Consider the following 20,782-nt stretch of genomic DNA (forward strand, 5'->3'; position numbering starts at 1 on the left):
GAGGCCGCGCGCGCCAAGTTCCGACAGTGTTCAGGTCGGGCGCTACAGATACGTGGATTCAAATAGGTTCAGGTCGCGTGCTATGCATGCGGAGATTCGACAGTGTTCAGGACACGGTCGGCATCAGTGCATGCGCAGTGAGCATCCGAACTGACGTTCCTTGATCCCGCCCCTTCGGGGTTGCCATGGTGACAGGCACGCTGGCGGGGCGGGGGGTGGTAGCGTTGCGCCACTGATACCGGCTAGAAACAATTCCGCTTTTATCTCTTTTTTTTCTGTATAAAAAGGAGAAGCTGACAATTAAAACACACTCAGCGGCTTCGGGTGAAAATGGTCAAAAGCTCCGGGGATCTCTAACGTGAGTGGCCAAACTTTTGAATTATTTGTCAGGCAGGCACTCGGTGCAAATCAGAGCTGTCCAGAGGGGAATGAAGGATGATAAGCAACAGCTTTGTGCTGCTTTAGCCTCACACCTCTGGAGATAATAATCAGACAGATAGACACACCAGCTCTGAAAATAGCATTCTATAATTGCAGACACCAAAACCCACAACCTGGAGGTTAGAAGAAAACACGAAACGTGCAATTTAATTTTTACTCATTTTTGGATCATTGGTCTTAGTTCTGGGCGCTGAGGTCACGCAGGTGCAATATTTTCTTGTTCCAGCTTAATGAGGCCCATTGAAATGAGTCCCAACGTTTGATGTCATTGCTTAACAGAGAAATTGGTCAATATCAATTTGAGTGGTATGGTATCGTAGAAACCCCGCGGTGCAGAAGCAGGCAATTTGGCCCAGTGAGCCTGCACCGACTCTATGTTGGAGCATCCCGCTCAGACCCTATCCTCAACCCCAACTATTTACCTTGCTGATTTTTTCCCCCTAACCTATACATCTTTGGAGAATAAGGGTGCAATTTAGCATAGCCAATCCACTGAACCTGCATCAACATCTTTGGTATTGACTGAATGAATGGCATTTTCTAGTCTTTACAATTCACCCTCTTTGAAGGTTGGGTTGCATTTTTATTGCGATTGGCACTTGAAGTTGTCATTATAAGGGCAAGGTCATGCCTTGGACATTGAGTGCCTGACAGTAGAATTAAAATATGAAATGCAAAAAAACCTGATTGCTTTCCCCCTCTTTTGGACCTGAACATGTTGCCCCTGACTGTAATATGGCTTCAGTAATGTCCTGGCAAGAATTAATGAAAGTATGATTAGTCACAAATAGGCTTACATTAACATTGCAACGAAGTTACTGTGAAAATGTCCTAGTCGTACACTCCAACACCTGTTTGGGTACAGTGAGGGAGAATTAAGCATGGCCAATGCACCTAACCAGCACATCTTTCAGACTGTGGGAGGAAATCGGAGCACCCGGAAGAAACCCATGCAGTCACGCGGAGAATGTGTGAACTCCACACAGATAGTGATCCAAGCCAGGATCGAACCTGTGTCCCTCGTGCTGTGAGGCAGCAGTGCCACCCTGTTTTTTTTAAGATAAAAGCAAATTACCAAAGATGCTGGAATCTAAAACAAAGAAAATGCTGGAAAACTTCAGCAAGTCTGTTAGTATCTGTGGAGAGAGAATAGAGCTAACTTTTGAGTCTGGATGACCCTACATCAGAGCAGATAGATTAATTAAGCTTGTGCAGTCAGAGTATTAAACCTGATCTGTATGATTTAGTTGCACTAAGTCAATAAGGGAATCTTAATTTCAAAATTATTTTCCAATTTTTTTCTTACTTGCCCCTTCAATTGTGAAGGCAGCTTATTGTTGAAACACAATTTCACAGGTGGTGGTAACCTGGTAAATGGCTCATTCAAATGTTATTATCTGTTGAATGTTGGCAGTTTTTGATACTGATGAGCAGACATCCTCCTATTTTAATACACAGCTAATGTCTTACCGTTTCATGAGAGTGCAGGATTTTTTTAGTGTCAGGAAATGTCAATTTTGCCCATTTATTGTAATAAATCTGATTTCCGTCAAAGTGGAATCACATGTCACAAGATAAACTGGCGCATTGTTCCATTTGGTAGATGTGTTTTGAGAAATTTCCCACAGTAAAATTAATGAGTCGTTGAGTTTTACAGCACGGAAAGAGGACTTTTGGCCCATTGTGTCTGTGCCAGCCATTATATGCTTTAAAAGGTTTGGGGAGCCGATGGCCTAGTGGTATTATCGCTAGATTATTGATCCAGAAACTCAGCTAATGTTCTGGGGATTTGGATTTGAATCCCACCAAGGCAGATGGTGGAGTTTGAATTCAATTAAAAAAAATCTGGAATTAAGAATCTATCGATGACCATGAAACCATTGCCAATTGTCATAAACAACCATCTGGTTCATTAATTTTTTTTAGGGAAGGCAATCTGCTGCCCTTACCTGGTCTGGCCTACATGTGACTCCAGAGCTACAGCAATGTGGTTGATTCAACTGCCCTCTGAAATGGCCTCACAAGCCACTCAGTTCAAGGGCAACTAGGAGTAGGCAACAAATGCTGGCCAGCCAGCGAGGCCCATGTCTCATGAATGAATAAAGAAAAAAAAGTTTCCTTTTAATACTGTAAGCTAACGCAACCATATGATGAATTAATTATTGCAACTTCTGAAGGAGTTTAAAAAATATTCTTTCAGATGGACAGAACAACAATAACTTGCATTTACTTAGTGCCTTTAATGAAGTTAAATGTCCTATAGAATAGCACTGGTGCGTGATCAGGCAGAAATAGGAAAAATAGTTGAATGGGTGGTGAAAAGCTTGAACAAATAGGCAGATTTTAGAACTATCCATTAAATGAGAGAGAGAGAAAAGGTTTAGGGAGGGAATTCCAGTACTTAAGGTCTTGATGGCATCAGGTTGGCTACTACTGCTGGTGTAAGGGGAATGGGGGGCACACAATGCAGTTATTGATGGGTAGTCATGTTGGAGAGGGTTTCTGGGATATGAAGGAGCAATTTGAGTATAGAGATGAGAGTTTTAACACCAAGGGATTGATAGATTGGGAGGCAATGTAGGCCAGTGAGCACATGGATGGTGGTTGAATGGGACTTGGTAGCAGAGTTTTTGAAAAGCTCAAGTTTATGGAGAAAGGAAGATGAGAATCTGGCAATGACAGCATAGGAATAGTTAACTCTGAAGCTAACAAAATATAGATAAGAGTTTCACTCGAAGATGAGTCATAGCACAGGAAGAGTTATAGAATCCCTACAGTGCAGAAGGAAGCCATTCGGCCCATCAAGCCTGCACCAACAATAATCCTACCCAAGCCCTATCCCTGTAACCCCACATATTTACCCTGCTAAGCCCCCTGACACTAAGGGACAATTTAGCATGCCCAGTCAACCTAACCCACAAACCTTTGGAATGTGGGAGGAAACCGGAGCACCCGGAGGAAACTCATGCAGACATAGGAGAATGTGCAAACTCCACACAGACAGTCACCTGAGGCTGGAACTGAACCTGGATCCTTGGTGCTGTGAGGCAGCAGTGCTAACCACTATGCCATCAGGTAATATAACAGAGATGAAAGGGTGTGTTCTTCATGATGGCGAGGACACGGTGCCATTAGCTCAGCTTAGCTCAAGTCATAGAATGCTGAGGTTGCAAACAGTCTGGTTCAATTTGACCAGGGAAGGAGTAGTATTGGTAGCAAGAGAGCTGAGTTTGAGATGGGGCTGAAGACAATGGACTTGATCTTCCCATTGTTAAAATGGAGAAAGTTGGCTCATTCAGGAGTGAAGTTTGAAAACATTAAGGCGATCGACAGAGGTGAAGATGAGATAGTGCTGGATATCATCAGCGTGTGTAATTTGATGTCATGTCTTCAAATGTTACCTCCAAGGAGCAACATGCAGCTGTGAAATAGGAGGGGGGGGGTACCAAGTTTTGACCTCAGGAACAACTGAAGATGGGAAACTGATGCCATTTCAGGAAATTCTCTGGCTACGACTGGATAGCCAATCTCATTCAGATAGATAGTGAAAATAAGGCATAGGAGGAGGAGGAAGCTGGTATGATCAGTTGTGTTAAAGACTGCAGATATGTCAAGAAGGATGAGGAAGTTTAGTACTTCATTGTCATGTCTTTGATTAGGACTGTTCAAGGACTTCAGAGAAGAAAGGCTGGTTGGAAATGGGATGATAATTTGCAAGGACTGAGGGACAAAGGAGAATTTTTTTTGGTGATGAAGGGTTGCAGATTTTAAAAAGATGGGACAGTACCCTTGGACAGGCACCTGTTTACTCTTGCCAGCTTGTAAAGGACCTGAAGAGAAAGTTGGGTGTAAGTTCTAAAAATGTACAATTGATTAACTCTGAAATTTGAGTTTTCTAAGTGTTTTTCTCGGTGTTGCTCTTCAGGGTTGAAGGTATTTTGTGCAGATGATTCCATTGCTGCAGATCTGATTTGCAGCAGTACGAATTCTCGAATAATGTGTACACCTGAAAAATTTTCTGTAAGTAATCAAAGAATTATATCTAGACATTTTGATTAAAGTATGTGTTAATAAATTAAGTGTAATAGTTGTATTCAACACAGCTTTCCAGTGATAAAGTTTTACCTCTGTAACAGCAACTTAAAATCAGGCAATCTGCCTGATTGGATAACAGGCTGCTACAGTCTCAGGCAATTCTTACTCTTGACTCCATTCTGGAGAGGTTTGCAGTGAGTGGTAGTACATATTTGCCATTTCTACCCATCAGTCAGCTGTTATAAATTTCAAAAACTTTTCATATGCTACAATCCTTAATAAGTTAACTGTTGTGATTCATTTAAATTTTACTCTTTATTTTGACCTTTTATAATTTGACACGCTTTCTCTTTCAAAGATCAACATGAGTTCCTAAACCCCTTTGAAGCCCATTTTATATGAACAAGATCTGATCTTAAATACCTTAAACCATGTGGAAGAAACGTCAAGGTGACCAATTCAGTAACATGGAACATTTTCAAAAGTCTGTGTATTTAGTCACACAGAGGGATCTGGGTGTGCAAGTCCACAGATCTTTAAAGGTGGCAACACAGGTGGAAAAGGTGGTGAAGAAGGCATATGGATGGGGCATAGAGTATAAAAGTTGGCATATGATATTGCAGTTATATAGAATGTTGGCTAGGCCACACTTGGAATACTGCGTCCAGTTCTAGTCACCACACTACCAGAAGGATGTGGAGGCTTTGGAGAGAGTGCAGAAAAGGTTAACCAGGATGTTGCCTGGTATAGAGGGTCTTAGCTATGAGGTGAGATTGAATAAACTAGGGTTGTTCTCTCTGGAATGACAGAGGTTGAGGGGTGATCTAATAGAAGTTTATAAAATTATAAAGGGCATAGATAGGGTGAACAGTTGGAAGCTTTTTCTCAGGTTGGAAATGACAAACACAAGGGGTCACAAGGTCAAGGTAAGGGGGGACGTATTTTACACAGAGGGTGATGGGGACCTGGAATGCACTACCAAATGAGGTGGGTTGAGGCAGACACACTAGGATCACTTAAGACTTACCTAGATAGCCACATGAACAGACTGGGAATAGAGGGATACAAACGGATGGGCTAGTTAGGAACACATGATCGGTGCAGGCTTGGACGGCTGAAGGGCCTGTTCCTGTGCTGTATTGTTCTTTGTTCTTATTTGATTTAGCAGATATGTGTGGAGACTATGACCGGAGTTTATCGGCCGTTCACACCAAAATCATGGCTGTTGAGTGCCAGACTTTCCATCCTCGCTTGCAGCGGTGGTGGGATGTGAGCGGTGGGAAAATTTCCCCCTATGATTTGTTTGATTTAACAAAAACTTTCTTTGAATTAGCTCTTCCCCCATTTTTATTCCCCAGTACCTAAGATATAAGGAGGAACCAACTCTCAGATAACCAACTACCTTTCAGTGCTGTGTTAATGGTTATCTGCTCGAAAATGTGGCAGATTAGTCTCACTCTGTTCTTTAATTTTGACTGTCCTTAGCTTGAGTTGGTACAGGAGTGCTAATTTTCTATATTTGGCAAAACCAGAATAAATGTACACCAGACAAGGATTAACACTTTAATTGAAGCGTTTTTTACCCTGACATCACAAGTGGAATGTGGAATACATGAACATGTGAATTAGGAGCAGAAATAGGCACTTCAGCTCCTGAGGCTGTTCAGCCATTCAATAAGGTCATAAGGCTGGAAACCTTACAATCTTTAAAAAGTATTTGGATAAGCTCTTGAAATATAACACTCAAGGCTATGGGACAAGTGCTGTATTGTTGGTGTAGAGTCGATGGGCTGCAGGACCTTTTCTGTGCTGAGCATTTCTATGACTGAGTGATCTGTTTGTGGCCTTGATGCCTCCAGTCTGCCTATCTTGTATACCCTTGAACTCCTTGTTAGTCAAGAATCTATCTACCTCTTCCTGAAAAATACTCAGTGACCTTACTCCATCACTCTCTGGGGAAGACGGTGCCTATATATTTTAAAGAATGCCCTTTTTGTAGTGATTTCAAAGTTCCACATGAGCTTTGTGCTGAGGTTCAAGGTAAAAATCTGAGAGTGAATAAGATAGTGACTGAATGTAGAGATACCTATTAGAAGAGCTGTGTCAGAGATGAGGGGTGTACTGAGTACCATATGGTGGTTGTGGGAATTGGTGTTGGAGCCTTCAACATTTCTAATTTTCATTAATCGCCTGAATTCAGAAGAATCGCCTGAATTCAGTGCAAACTGATCAGTTCACAGATGATGTAAGATTAGGAGGTGGGAACTGCAAGTTACAGTCCAGGCAAAGATGTACATGGATTTGGGAGGTGGTAGTACATCCAAGGACTTTGGTTGGAAATGGGCGGATAGCTTGCATGAATGGATGGAGTGAAGTGTCAATTTCCTGAAAGGAAGTTGCTGGTAAAAGATTTGAGGACAAGAGGGACAGTCCCCAAGAAAAGAAAACCGTTAACAATATCAATTACCATAGGAGCCAGGAAGTTGGGTGGTCATCAGTTTTACTGGAATAGAATTGAGGAAGAAAAGTAGGAAATGCTGTATGCGGCACCAGGTTGTATCAGCGGAGACTCTGAAAATGAACCAGGCATAAATGCTTTATCAGGATTACTGAAAAATACATTTATCATTTATGATTTCAAATTAATTCTAAACTGACTTCTCGAAATAGGAAAAAATATATTTAGCATGTTGATGATTTGCAGTGTCAGTATTTCATAAATTATAGGTTATTTTTGTTTTGTGTCCCAACTGCAATAGACGTTATTACAATCATAGAATTCTTACAGTGCAGAACGAGGCCATTCAGTCCATTGACCTGCACTGACCACAATCCCTACCAGATCCTTATCTCATAACCCCAGATATTTACCCTGCTAATCCCCCTGACACTAAGGTCAAATTGGCATGGCCGATCAGCCTAACGTGCACATCTTTGGAGTGTGGGACAAAACCAGAACACCTGGAGTAAACCCATGCAGACACTGGGAGAATGTGCAATCCACACAGACGGTGACTTGAGGCCAGAAATGAACCCAGGTCGCTAGCGCTGTAAGCAGCAGTACTAGCCACTGTGCCACCCATTAGCTACAGCCGTGTGTACTTATTTGAAACATGTATGATGGTATGACTTGTGTATCGAATTTTACAGCACTTAAGATAGACACAAAAATAATTGATTAAATCTGACAATATGCAGTTATAGATTTTTTAATATTCCTACTATTAATAAATATGGATATTATAGATTTAGCTGTGGCTGTTCATTTGCAATCTTGCCAGCATTGATCTACTTCCGGAACTCAGAAAATAGACAGTCATTTGTTTCCATGGTACTAGGTTGTGAAAGCTGCTGGTTTGTGGTTGAGATGTTTAACAGCTCAATGCATTTGTGTGTGTATCAACAGGAAGGGAAATAGTCATGCAAGTAACGTAATTTATCTGTCTACGACTAGGAAGGAAATAATTTACTGTAAATTCATAGTTCACGAGCCTGTTTCATGTATGGTTTTCAAAATGCTCAAAAATTTAGATTTTCTGGAGCAAGTTCCCAGTGGGAAGTAAAAGGAAGGTCTTCATCCCCACCCTCAATAATTGGTATTTTTTTTGTCATTGTTGCATGAATGACTGCCCTCTACTTCCCTTTCCTCTTTGAGTACAGGGTGTAACTGTTTAATCTGGCAGTATAAGACTCCAATTTTTAAAAATTTGTTCTGAGATATGAGCATTGCTGGCAATGCCAGCAACTGTTGTCCATTTCTGATTGCCCTTGAGAAGGTTGTGGTGAGCTACCTTGAGTTGTTGCTGTCCATCTGCTGTCAGGGAGGGAATCAGATTTTTGACCCAATGACGGTAAAGGGATGGTGACGTAGTAACAAGTCAGGATTGTGTATGACTTGGAGGGGAACTTGCAGCTGGTGGTCTTTCCATGTGCCTATTGCCTTTGTCTATCTATATGGTAGAGGTCACCAGTTTGGTTGGTGCTGCTGAAGGAGTCCTGCTGGGTTGCTGCAGTGTAGTGTATACAAAGGTGGTGGATGGGTGTCAATCACACATATATCTTTGAACCGAATAGGTGATGGAGCTGCTCTCATCCAGGCCAGTGAAGAGTGTTCCATTACTCTCCTGACCTATACCTTGTGGATGATTGACATACTTTGGGGAATCAGACGAGGAATTATTTGCTGTAAAATTATCTGCTTTTGTAGCCACAGTATTTATATGGCTGGCCTAATTAAGCGATTTGATAACCCATTGGAGACATGGGGGGTGTGGTGGGGTGTGGCATGGGGGGGACACAGGGTGGGCATGCGCACCGAGATGTTGTGAGGGCATTGGACAATGCTGGGAGCATGCATACTGAAATGCTTGATGCATTGACAGGCTTGTAGAGAGCCTTGTTTTTTTACTGTCAAGGAGCCTTGAGGTGCCAAACTCAAACTCAGCATTGGACATGATGCAGAACTTGGAGTTCGTGCATCCCAGTGGAAGTGGTGGTGTCATGATAACCCTTGCAGACCCAGGTGTGATGAAGAATTTGGTGACTGCTGTCTCAGTTTCTAGTGCAGCCCAGCGAGAAAAACCACCTAATGACTTGGAGCTGCATCGAAGCTCAGATTTGAGGTCATTAGATCTTGCTCTTTATTCTGACTACAGATCACCAAAGAGGCACCCAGGTTCTCTAGGGTTGCTGAGGCACCAGACTGGGAGAGCTGGCAGCTCTCTCAGGATGACAATATTTATGCTCCCACTACTGACACTAGTACTAGACTTGCTGTTGCCTCAGCCAGCCAGCCAGTGCAGACTGCCACCGCCCATGAGCAGGTGTTGCATCCCAAAGATAGGCTGACAGGTCGTCCTGCAAGAGATTTTGTAGTCTCTTCCACTGAAAGTCAGCAGCTTTCTACCAAGCATGTTACAGCCGCTTGGGGTAACATTCCAGAGAAGCACAGGGACAGGCAAAGACAATGCAAGGCTGACATTAAGGAGAGGCACAAGGGTAATAATTCAGATTTTTGTCTGTCTTATTGGACATGTTTGTTGATAAAGCTGTATGGCAAAGTTTTTGTTGGGTTTTGTTTAGGATGCTGTGATGGAACGTAGAAGGTGGATTAAAAGGTGAGGAAGTGTGGATGCAGCAGTGTTGATGGTTTGAGGTCTCCTAGGAAAAGGAGACTCAGAGCTAGAGCCAAGACCCCCCACCCCCCCAACCTCCTTTACTATTTCTACCTAATGTGACGTCCAGATTCCTGGTTGCACAGAAGTCATCCCTTGCGTCCAAGCAACCAGTCTCTGTTTCATTGCAATGAACAGCTGACTGCCTCAGGATGAAGTTGTGGCTGTTGCTAGGATAAAGGGCATTCACCAACATGATGGATCAGATATGGTTGCGCACAAACAGCAAGTTGCTAGAGTGGTAGCCCTTGCAGTTCTTGCCGTTTCGTCATTTGGGCCTTGCAGAGCAGCATGCATGTTGTTCATGGTGCTCTCCTGGCATTTGGGAATCCCTCTAGCCCAGCAAAGCAACATACCTATTTCTTCTGCCTCCCTCTGATCAAAGAGAAGATTATGAAGTGCCCTCCCTTGTACAAGGACCTCTGTCACCTCCCTAATGTAGTGGTGAAATGTGAATTGGGAAATGTTGGCTATGTCACCTGCTCCAACCTGGAAGAATCATAGATGTTGAGGGTGATGGTTACTCTTTTGGCTACTGGCAGTGCCATCCTTGATTTGCTGTGGAGTTCTAAGATCTATTGAAAGAGATGGTACAATTCAGTGCCACCTTCTTGCTCATTAGGTGCCTCAAACCTCGCACATGGCTGAGAAGAAGGTAGGAGATGTGGTCCCTGAAAATGCTTGATATGGAGAGCCTTTCTCTTTCTCCCTTTACACATAGCTTCCTCTCTCTGCAGTTTGTGTTTCATGTCCTGTCCTGCTGCTGACCAATAGAGACAATCTCTATTGACCCCATACCCCAGCAGGCTTTCTGTAGACCGGGCAGTAAACTCCTCTGACCTTCCTGCCAAGATTCAGCAATATTCCTTTCAAAATCTCAGAAGACGCTAAAATTTCTTCAAAAACATACCACCATACTACCACAAACTTTGCATGAACAACAATACATCAAAAGCATCTGCAAGGAACCCCCACCCAGGCGGTGGTGGAGTGAGTCTCTGTTGCAGCTGAATGCATGCTCAACTGGGAGTGTTTACTGGATTTGCCTGGTTCAAATCGGCAGATCATGTATCAGATCAATCTGAGCGGTCATTCAATGTCACAATTTGCAAGCTTCCAGTGCATGCATGGCAGGCTTGTGCTAGCACCCTCGGCAATATGATAGATGCGCCAGAAGAGGTTGGAAGTGTGCACCCTCCATTTTCAGCAACAACTGCTCCTGTTGTGCTGCTTGAGCTGGACACTGAGCTGGGATTGTTTATTGCCATCACTTCTTTTTTCTGGATCTTTTAACAAAGAAAGAGCTTTTGTACAAGTTAAATTAGTTCTGCCTTTTGTCCACTGTAAGTTTTGCATATTCTTCAGGGGATTTAGCAGTTCAAATTGAAGTTGAACTGTTCTGAAAAGGTGATGCTGAATGCCTTGTCTTTGTTATCTGTAATAGGGCAATGTTTTACTGTGTAGCATATGATAGGCATGTGATTTATAGCACACCCTTTTACAGTTCGCTGATGAACAAAGGAGCACTATTAGGACTAAAGGTTCAATTCTGGCCTCGGATGACTCGAGCTTGCATGTTCTCCCTGTGTCTGCGTGGGTTACCTCCAGGTGCTGTGGTTTTCTCACACTCCAAAGGTGCGTGGGTTAGGTTGATTGGCCATACTAAATTGCCTCTTAAATATCAGAGGGATTAGCAGAGTAAATATGTGGGGCTACGGGGCTAGGGCCTAGATGGGATTGACGGCCTAAAAGCCAACTTAAGGAGTTACCAATGTATTTGCTCCAAGAATCAATCCTTCATAATGAATGTATAAAATGACATTCTTCTTCAGGTGGCATCCTGCACTATTCCAAGGTCGCTGAACCTTGGCTTATACCATGATTTTATTACAGGCAGAACAGAGAGGCAGGTTTCAAGTCCATTTCAGCTGGAACAGGAGTTAAATCCAAAGTTAGGGTCATTTTGAACCACACACTAGCTGTCCAACCCATCGCATGTTTCGTGCTGGTGGAAGGCAGTCCACCATTGGCCAATGGCGGGATCTCCTGGCCTCACCGTTGTCAATGGGGTTTCCCTTGCTGCTATGAAACCTGCAGTGGGGCAGGTGTGCCATTGGCAGGACCTGAAGATCCCACTGGCATGAATGACCGGAAAGTTATGGCCAAATTACTGCCCATTTGCCTATTTGTGATTCTGGTTGGCAATGTCACAGTGACAGCTGTGAGCTGTTTATTAATCTGGAAGTAGGCTCAGGCACTATTATTTGACATAATGTCCAGTGGATCAGACAGAATAAACTGGTCCTGCTGAGTAAATAGTATCTTTTATGTATTTGATATGGAAATTAGTAATAGTAAGCTATATTAAAAAACATTTCTCACCATTTCAAGCCTTAAATTCATAAATATAAATTATAGGGTTTTAGTGCCCATTCTTTATTCTTTAGGAAATGTGAAATAATCAACTGAGGCAGAAAAACCTTTGAGATAATTAGTTTTTTAATTTGATTTATTATTGTCACATGTATTAACATACAGTGGAAAATATTGTTTCTTGCATGCTATACAGACAAAGCATACCATTCATAGAGAAGGAAACGAGAGAGTGCAGAATATAGTGTTACAGTTATAGCTAGGGTGTAGAGAAAGGTCAACTTTAATGCAGGGTAAGTCCATTCAAAAGTCTAACAGCAGCAGGGAAGAAGCTGTTCTTGAGTCGCTTGGTGCGTGACGACAGACTTTTGTAACTTTTTCCGGATGGAAGAAGATAGAAAAGAGACTGTCCGGGTTGCGTGGGTCCTTAATTATGCTGGCTGCTTTGCCGAGGCAGTGGAAAGTGTAGGCAGAGGCAATGGATGGGAGGCTGGTTTGCCGATGTACTAGGCTACGTTCACAACCTGTTATAGTTTCTTGCGGTCTTGGGCAGGGCAGGAGCCATACTTTATTTATTAACATTAATTTTCCAGATGATGCCTACAACTCCAAACTCATGTCAATTGCTTTAGTTTTCCTTAAACATTGGTGTTAAAAGTCCATATCAAAAAGTCCAAATCTTTTAATCTAGACTAGTGTTTAGTATATTTTCAAACTTCATAATGTATTGTAAGAGACTGTGACTGAGTTTCCATTTTAATATCACTCTTCCTTATGTTTTGAATATAGCTTGATAAGGCACAGTGATGCAGCTGACACTTGTGTACAATAGATTTTGTTTCAGTTTACTTCCTGAACAAACTAAAACCCATGATCAGCTGTTTGCAAGTAGTTTAAAACCTATAGACATTCTCAGAGCACAAAAAGGTACTTTTATTTTGTATCATAATGGGTCTTAAAGGTATGGCATCTACTGAAACTTGATCTGCTCAAGCAATATTTCTGTGCCCTCTGGCCCCTGCGTTATGTAAACTCATCTCAACGTCCCGGAACTGATTGAAATATGGTGTATTTGAAACATGGCTGGATTTGCCGCCATGTGAGTGACTTTCCTGCCTTTTTAATGAATACCCGTCAGATGTTAACACTGATGGAACGCTAACATTTTCACTTGGTAAATAACAAAAGTCATGGAGATATCCTGTGAGAACAACAGTTATCAGTGGGACAGATTTTCTGAACCTAATATTGTGGATTTGGCAGTAAAGGTAAGTCTAATTCTGATGAAGGAGCACTGAACTGAAACATTAACGTTTTTTCTCTCTTCGCAGATACTGCCCGACCTGCTGAGTATTTTCAGCATTTTCTGTTTTAATTTCAGATTTCCAACATCCGCAATATTTTGATTTTGTGTGGGGTTGATGCAGGTTGTCCTGAAAAGAAACTATTAGACCCACAGCACAGTACAGAAATGAAAGCTAGGACCATCTTCATATGGCTTAGTGCTACGTTAAATAAAGTATGGGTCCCAAGAACGTATAGTTGTAATGGATCTCCATCACTAAACCTGGTTAGTTGATTTGATAGGAAAAATTAAAACATAGTAGAAGAGCTTTATGTTCTCATAATTGTTTCTTGTGTACTATAAATATTGAAATTACTTCTGACATTTGTGTATGGATTTTACAGTTGGCTGTGGTTCATTTTTATGCTGGGTTTTCCAGACTTTAGTATAAAATGTCAATTTTGTTTCTGCTGATCTGTTTTGTGATGATGGTTTATGTGCTCATAGACCTTTGCATGACATTTACTTAATGATAAAATTCTTTGTTGTGCTGATTAATGCGTGAGCTGTCAATGCTGGGTATTTCCATGCATAGTTCTAGCTACAGTTCAAATGCATGCAGTCACTATGCTGAAGGGAGATTATGTCCAGATGATGTGGCATTTAATTCTAAATTAAGTAAAAGGGGATGGCCTTTATTTTCTGGTGTTCATCAATAATTCTTTATCCTTAGGGGGATTAGTGGGGTAAATACATGGTGTTATGGGGATAGAGTCTGGGTAACATTGTCTGTCGGAGTGCCTGGACAGACTCAATGGGCCAAATGGACTCCTGCATTGTAGGGATCCTGTGATTCTATGGATTCTATGATGCTTAGGTCTTCAACTGCAGATGGAAAGTGACTTGGGAAACAGTTTAGAATTTCCTTTGCAGTGACACCTTTTTTTATTTGTGAATGGTGCATTAGGAAGGAATGTTTCTATAGTCCCTGTCCTTATTCTGATGCCACTGAAAGAGGATTCTGCATAAAATTTCTGCTTCCATGCCTATTCTGATCAGGAGCTGTATCAAAGCATAAAGATAAATAAAAGGCAACTGAAATGTGTTGGTAAATATACAGATATCTTTCACATAAACAGATGTAATTAAATGATCATTTAATGAGCACAGTTTAACTGTTTGTAAAATAAAATTTTACAAACTTACTTTTAAATCCTCTAAATAAGTATTAATTCTGAAGTCTATAATATTCGGTTAGCTTGGGGAGATGTTGGCATAGTGGTAACGTCACTGGGCTGTTAATCCACAGGCCTGAGCTAATGGTCCAGGTAAGAAGTCTCACAACACCAGGGTAAAGTCCAACCAGATTATTTGATAGTAAACCCATAAGCTTTCGGAAATGCTGTTCCTTCGTCAGGTGTGTGGAAAGTTCTGATCAGAGAAGGGCATATAAAGGCACACACAGTTTACAGAATACTGATTAGAATGCGAGTCTTTGCAGCTAACCTGCTATTCAAGTCTTAAAGGTGCCGACAATGTGAGTGGAGATAGCATTATGCATAGGTTAAAGAGATGTGTACTGTCTCCAGACAGGACAATAAGTGAGGTGTTGCAAGTTCAGGCAAGTCATGGGGCTACAGATAGTGCGACATGAACCCAAGATCCCGGTTGAAGCCGTCCTCATGTGTGCGGAACTTGGCTATCAGAACTTTCCACGTACCTGACGAAGGAACAGTGTTTCCGAAAGCTTGTGGGTTTACTATTAAATAAACTGGTTGGACTTTAACCTGGTGTTGTGAGACTTCTTGGTGTGTTTACCCCAGTCCAACACTGGCATCTCTACACTAATGCTCTAGGGACATGGGTTCAAATCCCATCACAGCGTTTAAATTCAATTAATAGATCTGGAATATAAAGTGACCATAAAATTCTCACCGATCCTCATTAAAAACCAATTTGGTTCATCACTAATGTCCTTTTAAGTAAAGAAATCTGCCATCCTTATCTGGTCTGGCCAGACATATTACTTGTAACCCACACAATGTGGTTGACTGTTAACTGTCCTCTGCAATGGCCTGACAAGCCATTTAGTTCAAGGGAAACTAGACATTGACGACAAATGTTGGCCTTGTCAGTGACATCCACATCCCATCAAAGAATAAAATAAATAAACTGTTGATGGATGTACAAATTTTAGTATCTGCAGTATTGATTGTTGCAAGTATGTGATTTCATGATTCAGAGGTTTTCGGAATGTAATGTTCACTTTGGAGACTGGAATATTTAAATGTAGGCTAAATTAAAACTCCCGATTTTAGGAGCCGAACAAATCTAGAGCAACTGCAATTCAAAGAGTAACCATGCCAGAGTTGCAAGTGGGAAATCATGAACAATAGGTAACACCTCTCTGGGTTTTGTGGTGGAAACAATGTCTGCAGCTGTCTTGATAAGGGGTTTGATTTGATTTGATTTATTATTGTCACATGTATTGGTATACAGTGAAAAATATTGCCTCTTGCATGCTACACAGACAAAGCACACTGTTCATAGAGAAGGAAATGAGAGAGTGCAGTCATAGCCAGGGTGTAGCGAAATATCAATTTAATGCAAGGTAGGTCCATTCAAAAGTCTGATGGCAGCAGGGAAGAAGCTGTTCTTGAGTCTGTTGGTACGTGACCTCAGACTTTTACATCTTTTTCCCTGACGAAGGTGGAAGAGAGGATGTCCGGGGTGCGTGGTGTCCTTAATTATGCCAGCTGCTTTGACTCTGTCTATACTTCCCGCTGCCTCAGCAATGAATGGGAGGCTAGTTTGCGTGATGGATGCCCAGAACAAAGGGAAGGTTTGGGAGTTAGAGTTAATATGTTTAAATTTCTGTATGGAACATCCCAAGTGTGCCACATTGCTATGGAAATAGGTTGTGCGTAGAGTTTCTGTTTCTTGGGTTTATCTCTTTTTTTTTGAAAAAGGGTTCAGTTAGTGCTTGGAAGTCACTGGAACAAATAGTAGGGGGCTTTTAAGTGTCATGGATGTTTTCTGATTTGGAGTCATTAAGCAAAAATGCAGCAAGACCCAGGCTTGAGCTGGAGAGTACACATTCACGAGGTGTTGAAGGAGAGTTGGAGGCTACACCCAGCCATGTTCTAATGGAACGACCAAAGAAGTCTCGTACCTCAGAGAACAATGGGAATACTGAGGGGAGTCAAAATGAATTTTTGAGGGTGTGGTTTGCTTTCAGAAGATGTGAAGGAACCCTCAAGATCCTGAAAAGTACAGAGAAGCTCTTGGGTGGAAGTGAAAGTGAACAAGAAGTGCCCTGTTGAGATTTTCAGATTTAAATTTTAAGTTTTTGCAGCATGTTGTTAAGTTAGCATGTGATTTTGTTTAACACTTGCACAGTAAAAGTTTTTGTTAAAATGTGAAACCTTGTGGTGTAGTTCTTGCAGTTAATAACGGAGTTTGACTTCCTTTTTACTGGACTACGCCAAGATAGTAACAAAGCATAATGATTTTTCAGCATCTAAGGACAAGCCAAGCCATTTTCTATATGTGAGTATTTTTTAAAATATTGTAACTTGCTGACTTTAAGTTTGTTTATTAGTGTCACAAGTAGGCTGACATTCTCACTGAAATGAAGACTTATGATGTGATGTTAGAGAAGAATTAGCATCGGGAGAATGAATCAAAATTGTTGCCTTGAATCCGAGTTCAATTATAATTTAAGCATGCTAGCGCTCTTAGCTTTTCTATTATTTAATGAGGCATTGCAGTTTATTTCCACAAATTTAGAGAATGAAAACCTCCAGAAAGATCTGTGTTCTGATTTAAAACTGAGCCATGAGAGCAATAAAGCTACAGAAAGGTGTGTGTTGAATTTGTTAATCTCAGCCAACCAGGATGACAAAAAACAAAGAAAATTACAGCACAGGAACACGCCCTTTCGCCCTCCAAGCCTACACTGACCATGCTGCCTGACTGAACTAAAACCCCATACTCTTCCAAAGACCATATCCTTCTATTCCCATCCTATTCATGTATTTGTCATATGTCATGTATTTGATGATAGAAGTCCCTATAGTGGCTTCAGTGCTTTGGTCCACGGACACAAATAATGTGCTAGGTTTTGACTATTGTGTGGAGATTCGTGCAAGCAGATAAGTTTTGTGAATATTGGGCAAAGAAAGGACCAGGGCCAGCTGTGAGGCCCCACATCACACTCTAAGCTCCTGCATTAAGAATGCCAATTCAGCTGTCGAGTAGCTTATGCTTATGGAGTCATGGCCCAACTTGAATCTGCACTTCGCAAAGAGGAAGGGGGGAAAACCGAAGCAAGGGCCATCAATATAGAGTAATCAGCAATAAATCAAATAGAGAATTCAAAAGAAATTTCTTTCTCAAAGTGGTGAGAATTGGAACTCTCGACCACAGGTTAAGGAGAGTAATCTTTATTAAGGAGAAATTAGATTGAAATTTGAAGGAGAAAGGAATATGTTTTGACAACTGAATGAATTAGTTGAGGAAGAATGAGAGGCTCAAGTGGAGTTAAACACCAGTTGTGATCCATGGCCTTTGATCTGTATAATATGTAGTTCTTTGTAAATGTAACATTTGTACTACTTATATCTCCAAATCCTTGTTGTATTGGCCTTCTGCCCACTTTTAAGCCACTGTTACTCTTGAATGGGAAAGTAGCAGGGAATGACCTCCATCTTGTATCAAACATGCTAGTTTGAGAATAACAGAATCATTTTGTATTTATAGATGCGTGGCTTTTCACTTTAATAAGTTTCTCTTCCCAAACTTTTGTCTCAATGGAATCATAACTGAATATTATGCAAATTTTATGTAAACAATAGTGTGCCTACTATTATATAGTACATGTAGTAACACATAATTTAATCACCCATGATGATGCCCTGTTTCCCAAATGCAAATGTGGAATGCTGAATTTTGTTCTTTTGTTACCCACATGATGTTACTTTACACAAAATTGTAGTTCAGTTTTGATTAGCAAGGATGATTGGATTAAGGAGCATTTCCTTTTGTTATTGGTTTGGTGAAGGAGAGTTGGCCAGGAGATTGAGGAGCTCACAATTCTGAACAGTGCCTTTAATGTCCAGTTAAATATATAAATTGATTCTAAGATCAACAGGTCCAAAGAGCATCACGATTGCAGGGAATGCTATTCCTAAATTATGCACTCAAGTAGGACTAAAATCCATAGCCTTCTGATCAAGACATGAGGATGCTGATGCATCAAGGTGATACCGGACCAGTTATATTTTATTCTTCAAATAATGTTATAATGCATTTATGTTACAATTCTGTCCCTAGGTGCAGTATATGAGGCATGCCTTATACTTCTGCACACTAGGACCACATATTGCAAAGTGTTCTTGTCTCTAGCTGCCATTTTCTGGGCATGGATGGGTTGAACTTTTTAGCCCAAAATCAGAAACGTAGTTATGACATTGTTGGTCACAAGGAATCTTTCCTGACATTGAGGTCAGAAAAAGGAATGGTGGTGAGTATAGAGGACAGGAGGAATTTAGCAGGAAAGGTGTCTCATGGGCAAAAGCCAACGGCACAATTTTTGATCTCACCTAAAGAATGACATAGTTCAAAAAACAGGGAATGTGTCAAATATGTGCTACAGCATCCCTAGATAAGCAAAGGTGCCTGTGGCAATATCTTTCACTGTATTAACTGCATCTTCTGCAGACCCTTGTTCACATCAAACATATTTGTGGATTTGGTCCCTCCTCGTCAGCATCTGGGTCTTCCTGGGGCCACAATCTTTCCTGAACTGTGTCAATTGGCAACGGGCCCATCTTCTATCCATACTAATCAAAACTATCAAGCAGGTAGAATTGCCTCCAGCCTGCATTTGCTACTCTTGCATGAATCTGTGAACAAATACATTTGACTTAATCAGTTACGGTGGAATGGTCTCCCTCCATATATAAGGCAAGAATGCATTCTCTAGCCCTTGACTTGCTCTCAGTCTGCACGTGGTATATTAAGGCTACCCCTTTCAGGGCCTTGTCATCCTCAAGGACAACAGGTTGTGGAGCTTTCCCCACAGATGTGACTACACATTCACAACAAGGGCCTTGACTGGGGTCAGAAGACCCAAGACCAAGGATCCATTGACAGACTTCTGGTGGTTGGCTTCGAGTGGCCTTGACATTAACCATTGATATTAGATCCTTGCACTTGTGTCATGACTGCACGCATGGGTGTCTTGAATGCCGTACCAACTGTACTGGGAACACTGAAGTTCACAGGGTCCATGCTACCTCTGTCCCCTTGATTGTTTGACATTATGTCCATTCTGACATGTAAGGATTAGATGCAAATAAAGACCATATGCAGAGCAACACCCAAAGTTAAATGGATTTATGCCTGAATGTGCATCATTAGTAAAGGAGTCAAGTTCATTCACTGAGCATTAGACCCTTGAGTCCAGCGTTCGGCTGAGCAATGCTTCCTGGTTTGAGCAGGACATTTATAGGGTGCTCCATAAATCAGCTGAAAATTGCTGTGTTGAACTCCTCCCACATACTCAGACGTATCCCCAATCATTTTTTTTTCTAGCTTGATTTTTTTGAGCTATGTCATTCTTTAGGTGAGATCAAAAATTGTGCTGTTGGCTTTTGCCCTTGAGACCACCTTTCCTGCTAAATTCCTCCTGTCCTCTATACTCACTACCTCCTAATTTCCCTTCCTTCTGTCACCATCCACCCTCCTTTATTACCCTTGACCCCATCGTTGTCCATATAGAGAATCCTGTTCTCCCCCTAGACCCTTTCATATTCATGTTTACATGCCATTTGTTGACCTGAATCCTCCCCTTGAGGCCACATCCACCCTTTTCAATATGCCTACCATACCATGCACAACCATCACTGTCCAGAGAGTTAGCCCCTTCCAAGACTGGGACCAAGATATGCATACCATGTGGATCTCTCTAACATATCTGGCAGAGCCCCAGGATGATCTCTTCAATATGCCCCCTGACAGAATGGTTTTGGTCCCAAGAAAGTCTTTTCAATATGCCCTGACAGCGTGGCATTGGTCCCAGAGCAGAGTCTGACTCTTCCATGGGCAGTCTCATAAAACTTTGCCCCAGGGCAGTCTTTTACTTTTCCACTCTGTTCCTTGACCACCTCCTTGTCCTGCCCATGTCTCCCGTCCTCCCTTCTTGTGTTCCATCACCACCTACCCTCACCCCCCCAAGTCCTGTATCAGTTTTCTTCCTTGCTTTTCATGTTCCGCTTCGCCACCTGCGCCCCCCCCACCCCACCCTCAGTCCTGCCTCCTTCTTAACCCTTCCCCTTCTGTGCCCAGCCTTAGCGCAGCTGTTAAAGATAGACAAAAGTTGTGTCTGCTGACACAAAGTCATTGATGAACTGAAGCCCGCTAGATACACACCTCTTATATACAATCAGGAAACAGATGGTAGGGCTCTTAA

The 20,782-nt window shown here is 41.8% G+C and overlaps 1 protein-coding gene across 2 annotated transcripts in view; it reads left to right on the forward strand.

Moving 5' to 3' along the window:
* Nucleotides 1-227: 227 nt before the first annotated feature.
* LOC145359855 (dixin-like) overlaps nucleotides 228-20,782 on the forward strand; it is a 130,091-nt gene continuing 109,536 nt past the window's right edge. Inside the window, exons 1-2 of one of the 2 annotated variants that reach the window (XM_080214677.1) lie at nucleotides 228-358; nucleotides 4,367-4,461. In XM_080214677.1, the coding sequence (XP_080070803.1) occupies nucleotides 4,438-4,461 (24 nt within the window). In that variant the 5' untranslated portion in view covers nucleotides 228-358; nucleotides 4,367-4,437. Of the gene's footprint in view, nucleotides 359-4,366; nucleotides 4,462-13,189; nucleotides 13,292-20,782 lie in introns of those variants that run through there. The other variant, XM_080214675.1, reaches the window with a different exon arrangement.

The sequence above is a fragment of the Carcharhinus amblyrhynchos genome, chromosome 29 (genome assembly GCF_965287045.1).
Source record: "Carcharhinus amblyrhynchos chromosome 29, sCarAmb.v2.hapA, whole genome shotgun sequence".
Taxonomy (NCBI): Eukaryota; Metazoa; Chordata; class Chondrichthyes; order Carcharhiniformes; family Carcharhinidae; genus Carcharhinus; species Carcharhinus amblyrhynchos.